Genomic DNA, 14,463 nt, shown 5'->3' with positions numbered 1-14,463 from the left:
CGTATATTTTCCTAAATGGCTTACATATTAACATTAAAAATTATAAATCATATTTTTTTAAACTTAATTTACAGGTTATTATACTGTGTCACTATGTCTTAAGTTCTGACACTGCTCCTCCTGCAGAAGACTATGGTTTGGTTCCCAGTGCTCACAAGGCAGCCCAGTGCCAAGGGAAAGGACGCCCTCTTCATACTCCTGCAGGTACTACACACATGTTGTTGACACACATGCAGGAATTTACATATACTCATAAAATAAAAAATACATTTAAAACTTTATGTAATATACACAATAACATTTATGACTATGTGGCTAGTATTGAAATTATGTGAAGGAAGTAAAAGTTGTCTGTCTGCAATATCTGTTATCCATTGAGCATGAGGCTGAGATAAGCTGGGCATTGTTAGACAGCATTATAAAATTTCCAAGGCTGGGATATAGACAAGCATGGATGAGCAACTCCTCCACTGTTTAAATATTCAACTAGAAAAAGGACCTGGTCAAATAGACCCAAAGGGGAAATCAATCCCGGTGTATATACCATGGTTTACTTTTAATATTTGTATCCACTAATCTATAGTCCACTACAGACTCCAGAGTGATTGTACACTGAATAATCTGCAACTGGACATAACTAATGTGTAGGTATGTCTCACAAATATACAGATTTCCCACATTCTAGACACAAGTGGGCCCAAAGCTTGGTACTTAGTTCTGGTGATATACATTATAAACCTCATGGCAATGACAAAACATACTTTCAAGAACCCCATGATGAATTACTGGCTTTCAATGGGCCCCTTTACTTTCAAATTGAGCTTAGCAATGTGCCTAAATTTGGTTCCAAGAAAAAACACAGTACAGCTGGTTCAAACTTAGGGCCAATTTAAAGGAAGCAAAGCTTATTAGGCTTGGGATCTATAGAATAGATACCTTATGAAAGAGCCTTACCGGTCTGTCAACCTGCATGATCTCCCAGAGCACTTCAGCCACATCTGGTAGGGTGTAAGGGGGAAGACAAAAGCAGCATGTGTGGAGCAACTGGCTTACAAGCTGCTGGCCAAGCTGGTTCATCACCTGGCCAATTAGTTCCTTCCGCAATTCAAAATCTTCTTCATGCTGCAAGAAGACACAAATAACTAGGATGGCTTAACGCTCTTTTGTACAGCTACAGCACTAAACAGATACATGAGATCTAGAAGTCAGTAACTTGATGGTATAGGTTAACTAAAACAAATCAAGAACACAAACAAGAGAGAAAAAGCCGCAAAATAGAAAAATAGAAAAGGTATGTTTATACTCACATCATTTGCTACTCCTGTGTGGATGAGGTCTCGTAGGAATCTCATGACACTAGAATTGGCATCTCGGTGGTCCAAGGTAGTAGATGCAATGGCCCACTGTAAGATTGGGATGACTACCTGGCTCCTCAGCAAGGTGACGGGGCTTCGCTGAATAAATCTAGCATATGAATGATATTAGGGATTAACAACAGGACTAGCTACAGAAGCAGCCAAGAAGCAGGACAAAAACCACTGGCTGCTAGGAATTATAGGGGAGGGTTAAAATAGAGCACTGACTATTTTAATAATATTAGAAATGGTAACTAGTCATTGGACCCTTCTGAAAACCCAGAATGCACAGCATCAAAAGTGAATCCCAATGTCCACCCTAGACTTTGATTTCAATAATACATAAATGTGGGAGAATGAATTTTAGTAAATAGACCACTATGGGAGAGAGTGTGTGTGTGCGTGTGCGTGTGTGTGTAGGGGGTTGTGCACATGCCAGGGGCAACAAAACGAACAGATAAACTATACTTTTCATTGAATTGTGCTGTGAACTTTTATTTATAAAAAAGTGTGTGGAGAGGCAGTAAAATGGTTAATCTCAACTTCAATTCAATGAGATCTATAATCACCTGGGAGACAGGATTCTGGGCATTCCTGTGGGGGATTATCTTGATTAGGTTAACTGAGGTGGGGAGACCCACACATTGTGGGTGGCACCACTCTTTGGGTTGGGATCTTGGGTTGCATAAAAAGAAGAAAGTCATCTAAGCACATGCATTCACTGCTCTCTGCTATTTGATGTGGATGCAATGAGATTAGCTGCTCAAGCTCCTATCGCTCTAACTTCCCACCAGGACAGACTATAACATCAAACCATAGCAAAATACACCCTTTCTTCCTCATTCTGCTTGCCAGGGGGAAAGTAATTAAGACAGTCAGAGCAAGCTAGGCATGGTGGTGCACATCCTTAATTCCAGCAGGCAGATCTCAGCCACCCTGGTCAAAATAGTGAACTTTTAGGCCAGTCAGGGACACACAGGGAGACCCTGTCTTTAAACAAACAAACCAACAACAGCAACAACAAACCCAACACTTACTGGTTTTACATGAAGGATGAACAGCTTCTCCAAGAAGTAGTTAGAATGAAGTGAAATCATGAGACAGCAACACTACTGGGAATTATCTGGGTATGCTGGCTAGTTTAAGTCAACTTGACATAAGTTAGAGGCATCAGAGGAGGGAGTCTCAACTCAGAAAATGCCTCTATAAGATCAGGCTGTATGTAAGCCTGTAAAGCATTTTCTTAATTAGTGACTGATGTTGGAGGGCCCAGCTTATGGAGGGAGGGACCATCCCTTGCCTAATAGTCCTGGGTTCTGTAAGAAAGCAAGCTGAGCAAGCCATGGGAGGCAAGCCATTAAGCATGCCTCTACATTAGCTCCTGCCCTTGAACTGCTTTTGATAATGAACTTTTATATGGGACCATGAGTGAAATAAGTCCTTTCCTCTCCCAGTTGCTTTTGGTCGCGGTGTTTCATCACAGCGATAGTATCCCGAAGACATTAAGCACTACTTTTTATTTCATTTGATGGTGGGATTTGAGCCCAGAGTCTCTAACGAGACATTTCTAGCCCACCTAAATACACTTTTATTGTGTGCATGTTCCTTCTCCTCTGCTCCCACCCAATACCTCCATACTCTGCCGATAGGACAGCTCACAAAGAGGTTATGAATCATTAATCTACTTTTCCCAATGACCTCATTTTATAGGGAAAAAAAAAAATGCCAGATGTCAAAAAGGAGTAACAATGGACGAGCAATTAACATAAAAAGTCTTGTTCTTCAGAAGGACTTACCGGGTGGCTAACCTGAATAGGTCATCCACAGTGTCAGGGTGATTTTGGAGGCCGTTCTGCTGTTCTAGGAGCTGAAAGGTGGGAATGCAGAGCGCCTAGAACAGTAATTTAAAAACAAATGCTCATACATGGATGTCACAATATTTAGACCTGCCAAACATTACAGCAAATACAAAGAGCAGAAGCAGCACTCAGGAAGTGACAAGACTGCAATGAGTAGATTAGAAAAAGAGAACCCTTGCCCAATTCATAAAACAAGTTCTTGTGTTTTTTTTAAAAAACAAAAACAAAAAAAGTTCCCAGAATCAGGGCCTAAAGAAGGAGACAACTCGGTGGGGAAGAGCATTTGCTATGCAGACATGAGGAACTGAGTTTGGATCTCCATTACCTCCACTGGTGGGCACAGACAAGCAGATCCTAAGAGCTTTGTAGCCAGCCAGCCTTGTGGAAAAGGGGAGCTTCTGTTTCAGTGAGAGGCCCTGTCCCAAGGTATCAGGCAGAGTTCTCTCGTCTCCAAATGTTCACACATGCACACATCCACACCCATGCACGCAAACACGTGTGCACATACTGCTATGTATACCACACATACAATGCACATCATACACACAGAACACACTTCAGAAAGAGATGAAAGTATAGATTTCAGCTGATTATAGCAAACAGACTTAGTCACTGACTGATCAATGATTCTGTCTAGTCTCCACCTTTAAGATTTATTTATTTTAGAATATGGTGTCACAGAGCTCCTGAAACTGGAGTCACGGTATACCCAGGTTGGTCTCAAAAATCACAGAAATCCTCTTGATTCAGCTTCCTGAATGAGATTATAGCCATGAGCCATTATATTTGAATAGTTCATGGAAGTTTTAAAAGCTTGTTTGTGTGTACATGAATGTGGCGGTCAGATGGCACCTTCAGTGTGGATTCTCACCTCCCACCTGGTTTGAGGAGTCTCTTTTTCTGCTTGCATAGACCATCCTGGTCCGAGACCTTTAATTCCCACAGGACCACTGAAGGAGACCACAGATGCCTGCACTACTGCGTCTGGCAGGAAACAGATAGATGTGTGCTACTGTTTTTATTACTTGGGACCTGAGAATTTGAATTCAAGTCCCTATGCCTTTGAGAAAAGATTTTGTTTTGTAGCTCAGACTGGCTTCCAACTCACAAAATGCCTGCAGTCATGAGACACCATACTTGGCACAGAAATTAGAATTTTTTTTCTTCCAGAGAATTTATGTGTATTGAGTATTCTGTCTGTATGTTATGTATGTACACCATCTACTTGCCTGGTGTCTTTGGAGGTCAGATCTACAGATGGCTATAAGCCATGTGGATGTTGGTAACTAAACTCAGGTCCTCTGAATGAACTGCAAGTGCTCTTACCCTCTGAGCCATCTCGTTAGCCCCAGCATTAGTGAATACACTTTATATATGCACTAGATGTAGTCTAGTCACCAAACCTGATATCCAAGTTTGATCTTCTGACCTACATGATGCAAGTAGAGAGCCAACTCCCAAGTTGTGTTCTGACTTTCACACTCTGAGGTGGTATGTGTGCCCCACACACCAACAAATGTAGTAAGAAATTAAGTAAGGCACAGTGGTGTAAGCTTGTAACCCTAGTACTTAGAAGGTAGAGGCAAGCAGATCTCTGAATTTGAGACCAGTCTCGTCTACAGAGTGAGTTCCAGGGCATACAGTGAGGCCCTGTCTAAAATAAATAAATAGAAAAAAGAGAAACAATTACCAAGTGTCTATCTCCCTGATATTAGAAAATCAACATGCTGTGGTTGTGACAGGAATAAAACACAACAAAGGCTTCCATGTCCTCAAGGCCTGGCCTGCTCTCTCCAAGGACAACACACCTGGAGCATGTCTAACAACCCCTGCCGGCAGCCTTCTTCCATGCCGTACTCATCCACGAGGATACTGCCAAGGTACAGGAAACAGGAGTGCTGATGTACATGGTACACATTCACCATCTGCAACAAGAAATTACCAACTGACTCCGTGCCTCAGCCTTCACATAGTATCTTCAGTACAAGAATCTATCTCCAAGAAGAAATTCAGATGGGGCTTTTCTCTTAAAGGCCAAGTAGTACATTTTGTTGGCAACACACTGTGAAACACGAGGATCTATTTCTTAACTTCCAAGTTTTCTCTTAAAGACTTCTTTCATGCCTTTGACTGGTTTCCTTCCAAAGACAATGCTGAAAGAAGTGTCAAATACTTCAACTACAAGAGTAGTATTTCCAAAACAGTCTTCCTGTCTAGGATTAAAGGTCTGTGCCACCATGCCCAGACCTGTTTTCTTTTCTTTTTATCATTTAAGGGACGCACAGTAAAAGTATAGGTCTCACTAGCTTAGTCAATCTTCTAACCCTAATTTGACAGAAGTGTAGCACAAAATGCCCACCCAACAACCATGTTGTTGTTAAATGTGCTATTCTGACACTGACAGGTTAACATCAGCACAAACTACTTAATGATCTAAGGTTAAGTGTCTCATACAGGTCTAAATGTTACTGTTCAGCAAATCATACCATCACAATTACTTGCCAATCTCAAAAGAATCAAGTGGGACTGGGGAGATGACTCATGGATAAAGCACAATCTTTAGGACCAGAGCTCAGATCCCCAGAACTCCTGTAAAAATTGGGCAGGCGTGGCAGGCACCTGTATTTCCGACACTTGGAAAGCAGACACAGGGCAACCCTGGAACAAGCTAGCTAGGATACCCCAGGTTCAGGGAGAAACCCCAATTCAATAATACAAGTAAAGATCAATTGAGGAAGACATTCTTTGTTAACTCTGGACAGCACTCCCACTACACACATGCATATATACTACACACTTGGGGAAAAAAGGAGAATCAAAATTATTTCTGACAAATAAAAGAGACTAGTGTAAACAGCAAAATACGGTCAAGAAAGAAATATAAAATATCTTTAGGCCAAGAAACAACAAAATTTGACTTGTTTCATTTTCCCCAAAGATATTAATATGAAAACATTTACCACTGGCACATAAGACTGAGCATACATTGTTCTCCTCACATGATTTTAGCTAGTCTATTCAGACTAATTCTATATAGGCTGATTCTCTATAGATAACATAACCTACTTTATGTATGTATGTATGTATGCATGTATGTATGTATTTACGTAAAATATAATTTCCTTTCTAGTCAATCAAAAAGACTTCATTTCATCAGCAAACGAATTTCATCAGTTTTTAGCCTGAAGATATAGTTCTGTACACAGCATGTCCCTCTCATGGAGAACTTACCTGTGTGACTAGTGGCTGTAGCAGGGCTGCAGATCCTTTGCCTACACAGCGAACTGCAAAACGTAGGCATCTACAACAACGCTCTACAATCCGATTGTCAGCTCGGTGCTTATTTAGAGTCTCAGACAAAACTGGCCATATCTAAATCAAAAGTTAAGCATATGAGAAAGAAAGTACATCAACTAATAGCTGAGACAATAATCCTAAATTGGTAACATTTGATTTGGCTTAAACAATTTATTATTATTATTGTTGTTGTTGTTATTGTTGTTACTGTTAACTGTTATTAGAGATAGTCTTACACCATAACCCAGACTGTCCTTCAGCTCACTATTTGGCCAAAGCTGACCTCAAACCTGTGATCCTCCTACAGCAGCCTCCTGAGTTACTGGGATTACAGCATACATTATCGTACCAGGCCTGATTCAGCCAGAATGTAAATATATTCACAGATTCATATATTACACATTACTAATATGTAAGCTTTTTGAAACACACTGACTACTTAGAACAAGACATCCAACTCTTAACTTTATAAAAATAAAAACCACATTTTCCTAAATTTCAGGCTTCCTTAGTGAGGATAAACGAATTACAGAGGAAAATAATATTTAAAGGTAGCTCCAGGGAAACGGAAGACAAAAGTGCAGGGTTATAAATAGCATTATCTGCTATAGTGACCAATTAGGGCTAACTAGTATTTATGTAACTTCTGAAGTCTGCAATGCACTTCTAAAAACCATCACTCTGGCTGTAGAGATGACACAATAGTAAAGGCATTTGTCACTAAAACTTACAACCTAAGTTAAATCCCTAGGACACTCACAGCGCAAGGAAAGAATCAACTCCTACAGGTTGTCCTCTGACCTCTGTACATACACAAAATTTATAAAATCAAGCAATCTAAAAATCAAAAATCTCATGCCTCTTGATCCTCATATTATCTTGAGTAAATAAAGTCTAGGGAAATATTACATAGAGAGGAAGCTAATGCCATTAGCTTTGACAAAAAGATTGTGCTAGGGCCAATTAAGTTCTCTAGCAATTAGATATTTCTAGAATTTCTACCTTTTGGCCTTTCAGTGCATTTCCCAACCATTTTTATTATTAAGTCTAAACCTAAAATCAAGCTGTAACAATAGCTTAAATCTCCTTATGAACACTGTGTTTCTTCAACTGAGTTCCTCAAGGCCTTAAAAGGAAAAGAAAAGAATATCCATCAGTACTTACTTCCTGGATGACTTTTTGGCATGGATGAGTCTGTCCATTTTCTACAATAGGATTGGTGTGTCTGGGAAAAGACAAAGGCCCCAAACAGTGAAAGAAAAATTTAACTGAGAACTCAGACCATGCTCTCTGCTCATAAAATCAGCTGGTAGAGTCACTTACATCAACCATTTCCTCTAGCCCATCCAAGCAATTACAGACATAATTTAAGCTAACCCATAAACACACAAATATTAGTCTGCCACTTGTTTACTTCCATTAGAACAAGAAAATTCCATGCAACCAACTTTGGCTATGTGTGCAGAAGGGCAGGCACTACTACTTTTTCTATTATTTCTCTTTATAAACGTAACTGTAGTTTTTCCAAATTAAGAACAATATGTACAAACTGTCTGAACCTTTCCTGAGCATTAAAAAAAAGCTCAGGTGTGGTGGTGCACACCTTTGATCCCAGAACCTAGGAGGTAGACACAGGCAGGATTCTCTAGGTTTGAAGTCAGCTTGGTCTACACTGAGTTCCAAGCCAGCCAAAGATATATATGTAAGACACCCTCTCAAAAAAGGAAAAGCTAAAGGCTTTAAGAACACAGCTTACCAAGACATCTGCCATTCACTGTTCTAGTCTGAACCTACGATACAAACTATGAATCCACACAACAAGATTCCAACTTCTCCCACTAGTTCTACAGCCCACTAATTTGAGGAAAAGCCAGGGGGAACGGCATGATTAACAACTCCAGACTACTCTTTAAAATTTTAAGAAGTTTAATAGTTATATCATGATTTTCTTTATTTATATCACTGTGGATGTTCTTTCATTTATCACAAATATAAAAGCTATTGTTATGCCAGGCACTCAGGAGGCATGGACAAGTGAATCTCTGTGAACTCAAGGCCAGCCTGGCCTACAGCTTGTTCCAGGACAGTTAGGGCTACACACAGAAACCCTGTCTTGAAAAACATAAAAGCAAACAGCAAACAACAAGGAGACCCTCACTACGTTTCCTAGTTAGCTAGTCTCCTAGCTATGGAAGGAAAGTATTGCATCAAGTCCCAGAAAGATACCTGATGGTAATAGCTAAAAAGCAAAAACAATGTCCAACGCTGGCTTCTAGGCAACCATTATTCTGACATTCCAATTGCCTACGAGTCTCACAAATTTACAAACTATGAAATTCAGCGAAGTTTTGGTCACCATTACTCAAATGCTTTTTAATCACAGCTCCTCTTGAATGCAAAGGATTTATTTCATCCAACATTGAAGAGACTTCATTAATTTCTGGACCCATATCATACAGACTAATGATTCTGAAAGTATTGTCTCTGTACCAGCAGACAGAAATGGCAGAATCACCTAAGAGCTTCCATTTCCTAAGAACAGGGATGACAGGCATGTATCCCACTGCTGGCTTGCTGTTTGGGTGTTTCATTTGTGCTTTTATCTTAACTCTAAAAAGGAGTCCAGACATGGATTCTTACCTAAATATTACTGCCAGGCGATCTAAGAAGACAGTGGGATCTGATGAAATGCCATTGCTGGGCTCCTGAGACAACAGCTGAAGAGACACAGACATTAACACATACAGACCTTTAGCGAACATGTAACAGACATCCTTATAGAACAACACTTGCCTCGACTGCTTATTTAAGTGGATTCAAAAACTTATTCAAATGCCATACAAATTTTTTATTTGAAAAAAACTACTTTCCTCCTTGTTGCACCCTGGATTAGACTACATATCAGTGTATTTACCATCTGATCACTCTGGAAGATAAAATAATGTTATTCGATTTTTTTCTTCATTTAATTATAATTAAGATAGTGTCTATAGCCAGGCGGTGGTGGTGCACGCCTTTAATCCCAGCACTTGGGAGGCAGAGGCAGGCGGATTTCTGAGTTCGAGGCCAGCCTGGTCTACAGAGTGAGTTCCAGGACAGCCAGGACCACACAGAGAAACCCTGTCTCGAAAAACCAAAAAAAAAAAAAAAAAAGATAGTGTCTATAGCAGTGGTGACACACTCCTTTAGTCAGAAGGCGGAGGCAGAAAGATCTCTGTGAGTCCAAGACCAGCCTGGTCTACAGACTGAGTTCTGAGACAGCAAGGGCTATACAGAGAAACCATGTCACATACAAAAAAAGGGGGGTGGGGAGAGTGGGGTGGGTATGTCTATAATAGAAATTGTACGCTGTTACTTTATATTACTATGTTTTAAATATTAAAAATGTTTTTAAGTGTTTAGCCTATGTATATTTAAGTATACCATGTGTGAGTCTGGTGCCCAAGAGGACCAGAAGAGGGTACTGAGACATGAACTCAGGCCTTCTACAAGAACAGTCAGTGTTCTTAACCTCTGACCTATCTTTCCAGTCCCTATATGTAGCTTTAAAAACAACAACCAAAATTCCCAAAACATTTATTTACTTAGAGGTTGGGGAGGTACGTAAGTGCCATGGAATGCATGTGGCAGTCATAGGACAGTTTATGGAAATCAGTTTTCTCCTTCTACCACTTCCCCCCAACACCCGTTCTGATTTGTAGCTAAGGTATAGCCCAGGCTAGCTTCTCTCTACTAGCAATCTTTCTGCCACAGTGCTTGACTATTAAAAGTACAGTCATGTGTCACTATACCCAACTTTTATTTAGCTTACATAATATAAAGTGTTAAGATTATTACCATTTTAAAGTATATTTTAAGCAAGCTGTCTCCCATTCTCTTTCCTAAAATTCCTCAAATATTGCTAGCAGTATTTACCATTGTGGCAAATTCTAAAACTTCTATGAGTGTGTCTACTGTTGCTGCACTAGAAATGCAACTGGAGAAGAGCTGAAAGCTTAAAAGTTTTCCTCAACAAAATGGGAAAATTACAAATTTTTTCTTGAGACAAAGTCTTACTGTGTAGCTGAGGCTGGCCTTGAACTCATGATCCTCTTGCCTCACCTGTCCCCATCCAAAGTTGGGATTCCAGGTGTGTGTCAACACTCTTGGCTTCTAGGATATGGTTTTACTTGCTAACCTACATGGTCTTTTCACACTGGACCTTCTAAATGGTTATCACCAATAGAGAATATCTGCTGATTTTCAAATAGTCATCTGCCACATGAACAATGCTTTGGTCAATGAGACTACATGTAAAAAAGTCATTTTATAGTACTATAACAGATTTGAAAAACTTTTAACACTTAGCAACTTTATAGCCACTCAAAAATCACGATGCAACATTTACTCCTATATTTGTGAAGTATCTGGCTGATATGTTTACTATACTATTATTACTGATACATTGGTTTCATTTCTTTGTTTTAAGAGTGTGTCACTATTTAGTCCAGGCTGCCTAGAATTCAATATATAGCCTAGCTGGTCTCTAACTGCCATTTTACTGAATCAGCCTCTTAAGTACAGGGAGTAATGTCTACCCTTACTTATTATTTTAAACTGTATGCATACTCAGGAAAAAGAAATCACTATGCTAACAGTAGCCTTTGTAAACCCAGTGCTTGCTATGCTACTTCACTATCATCATATCAAGCAACTGACCTATAGCTTCTGGCCCGGTACAACACAGTTTAATGTTTGAATTCCTACTAAAGTGCCTAATAATGCTTTTTCCAGACCATTTCCTTGCTGCAAGCAAACATTCAACTGCCTGTTTCCTACTATACAGATACTCACAATTACTAATTTTAATACATTTCAGTTCATCCTCTTGCCTTTTAAACATATATAACTAACTTATAAATAAGAATTATACTTTTACTTTCTATACATGTAAGTACATATTTGTCTCATTTCCTACTCATTTGGCTCACCTTTTTCAATGCCATAACCTGAACAGAACATAACTCACTAAGACATTCAGTAATCTTATCCAAAGGTAGTCTTGCTAGGACAAGAGCTGTTCCTGAAAAACAAAAATGATTCAAATGAAGAGCGCAGAGGCTGGATTGAAGTAATAAAATTCGTTGATCTATATTACACAGATTAAGAATTCTTTTAAAAAGATCAGCACTGTTTCAAAAACTATGTTTCTTGTATGTATTTAGATGAATTCATACTGATTTTCACATTGATATAATTCAAAATTTATTTCTTAGCAGCAAACATGGGTATGTTTAATATGACTGTGCTGCGTCTACCTCAAATCTTTAATTATGCCATACAAACATATGGCATGCAAGCAATATAAAATAACCTGATAGGCTTAAGTTTTGCTAAGAAAAGAATGTACGAACAAATACTTAACCCTCCCCACTGAATGAATAATTCACCTCCCCCATCACTAAGTACATTATAGCTGATAACCCCAAGTAACAGTATAGAGGAGACTGTTACTAACCTTTTAGCAAACCCACAGCGGCTTCGGGAGACAACATGAACGAATCAAGTGAGTGGGCTATTTCTAGGAGTCCATTAAAGTGCTGAGCCATATGATCTCGACAAACAGAACAAATGTTATGAATGGCTTTGGCTGCAGCAGAAGCCAGAGGCTTTTCACACAGGCCTTTCATCAAATAGCCCAATACAGGGTCTAAGAAACAAAGCAAATTACAAATTATATATATATATGTATGTGTATATCTGAAAATTACATATCTTGAGCATATATACTCCAAAAAGTATATAGTTTATTGCAATAAAATAAAGCCTTGTTTTTCAAAAGTAACTTATAAAATGAAATATGTATAAAGCACCCTTAGTATAAAACATACAAAATTCACCAGTTGTGGTTGGTGACACATGCCTTTAATCCAAGCTCTTGCAAGGCAGAGGCAGGTTGATCTCTGAATGTGAAGCCAGCCTGGTCTATGTAATGAAGTCCATACCAACCAGGGCTACATAGTGAGACTTTGTCTCAAAAGAACCAACAAGAAATGGCTCAGTGGTTAAGAGAACTGTCTGTTCTTCCAAAGGATTCAGGTTCAATTCCCAGCATCTACATGGCAATTCACTGCTGTCTGTACATCCAGTTTCAAGGGATCAGACACCCTCACACAGACACACATACAGGCAAATACCAATAAATATGAGATAAAATGTAAAACAACAACAACAACCTCAAAAAAACAGCCCACAAATTTGGAGCTGATCTTACTGATGTAGTATCAGGTGGCCCTAAGTTCCATTCACTTCATCATTCAATTTTTTTCTTCACTGTACTCATCTGTTCCTTCTAACCCTACAGACAACAATTTGAAAACCATTGACTATGAGCCCAAGGGATGGCTTGGCATTAAAGAATGTGCACTGTTCTTCTGGAAAACCTGACCTCAGTTTCCAGCACCCACATTAAGTGGTTCATAACTGCCTATAACACTTCTCCAGATCTAATGTTTCTGGGTTCTGTAGGTACCTGCACTCCAATGTTGTACATATCCACATTGTTACACATAATTTAAAACAACACGTAAATACATCTTTCACACACCATTTTTTGTTATTTATGTGTACGTACACATATGTATATGCATGTTCAGATGTGTGTACATGTGCGTGTAGTCCCACAGTTGAGACTGGGTGTTTTCCTCTATCATGCTCCATTTTATTTACTGAGGCAGATCCTCTTAATTGAACACAGAACTTACTGATTGGTTTACTAGCCAGCCTGTCCTGGAGACACTGTCTCTGCCTCTCTAATACTGGAATTTCTGTAGGCTACCTCATCTGTCAGACCTTCAAGTTTGCAGGGCAAGTGCGTTACCCACTATACCATTTCTCAAACCCTATCTATATTACTTCTAAATGAAAGAATTTACAAGTATTCCTTTATTTTACCAAAAGTAACTTTCAACAAGTTGACTGCAAAGGGTTACTTCTAGAGTTAATTCTTCTTACTTTTCTTTATAAAAATCATATTTTAAGAAAATATTAAAACAAATCAAAGCAGAAGGTCCCAGGTGGTTGTGATGTGATATATATGCCTTTAATCCTAGAACTACAGTGGCACAAGCAAAGAAATCTCTGAGTTCAAAGCCAACCTGGTCTACAGAGTGAGTTCCAGGATAGCCAGGGCTACTCAGAGAAATCCTGTCTCAAAAAAACTGAAGAAAAAAAAAGGAGAAAAAAAGAAAGGAAGGAAGAGAAAAAAAAAGAAATATTAAACATGTTATAAGAGTATAAGATCATTTTCATGCTAAACATGAAAAACCAACCACCAAACAAACAAACAAAACCCCCCTGAAGGAATCAAAAGGACAGTATGTCAAAACTCAATTAAATTGGTTATCTTGGACTAAGAATTATAGCTTAGTGGTAGAATGCTTAGAAAAGCCCCAATCCTGTTTAGTTAAAAGACACTGAGAAGGCCGAGAATCTGAAGTAATAGCCCCCAAAACTCCAGTATTGTAGGCTTTGGCTCTTAAATGGAACATCAGCAGTTCTGATTATGTTTTAATAAATATTAACAAAGCATATATTTACTGCTGATTTACAAATCTCAATGAGATCTGCAGGTAGGTATTGAACTTTGCTGCTTATTGGATATGACAAACAATGACCTCACATTTGCTTCTTTGTAGAAAAATGATTCAGAAAGAAAATCTAATGTTGGAACAGATACAAAAAATTGTAGAAATGTAAGAATTAAAAAACAGCAGTTTGGGGGCTGGGAGAGACTCAGTGGGTAAAGTGCTCACTGTCAAGCCCAGAGATCAGAGTTCAGATCCTCAGAACCTACAGGAAAGCCAGACACTGCACACCCGTGACCTAGGGCTGGGGTGGACATGAGGAAGGACCGGGAGCTCACTATCTACTCACTAACTCACTACCTAACGGCAAGCCCCAGGTCAGTGGGA

At 39.1% G+C, this 14,463-nt stretch overlaps 1 protein-coding gene across 2 annotated transcripts in view; it reads right to left on the bottom strand.

Annotated features, from left to right (window-relative positions):
* Positions 1 to 14,463, bottom strand: part of Tnpo3 (transportin 3) — a 74,495-nt gene that overhangs the window by 12,227 nt on the left and 47,805 nt on the right. For both annotated transcript variants that reach the window (XM_034518860.2, XM_034518862.2), the window contains 9 exons: positions 12,009 to 12,200; positions 11,482 to 11,573; positions 9,152 to 9,228; positions 7,676 to 7,736; positions 6,446 to 6,586; positions 5,023 to 5,139; positions 3,152 to 3,246; positions 1,308 to 1,464; positions 955 to 1,122 (listed from right to left, as the gene is read on the bottom strand). In XM_034518860.2, coding sequence (XP_034374751.1) covers positions 955 to 1,122; positions 1,308 to 1,464; positions 3,152 to 3,246; positions 5,023 to 5,139; positions 6,446 to 6,586; positions 7,676 to 7,736; positions 9,152 to 9,228; positions 11,482 to 11,573; positions 12,009 to 12,200 — 1,100 coding nt within the window. The remainder of the gene's footprint in view (positions 1 to 954; positions 1,123 to 1,307; positions 1,465 to 3,151; positions 3,247 to 5,022; positions 5,140 to 6,445; positions 6,587 to 7,675; positions 7,737 to 9,151; positions 9,229 to 11,481; positions 11,574 to 12,008; positions 12,201 to 14,463) is intronic.

The sequence above is a fragment of the Arvicanthis niloticus genome, chromosome 15, assembly GCF_011762505.2.
Source record: "Arvicanthis niloticus isolate mArvNil1 chromosome 15, mArvNil1.pat.X, whole genome shotgun sequence".
Classification (NCBI taxonomy): Eukaryota; Metazoa; Chordata; class Mammalia; order Rodentia; family Muridae; genus Arvicanthis; species Arvicanthis niloticus.
The sequence above is the reverse complement of the archived record's forward strand: the minus strand, read 5'-3'. Positions and strand labels throughout refer to the sequence as shown.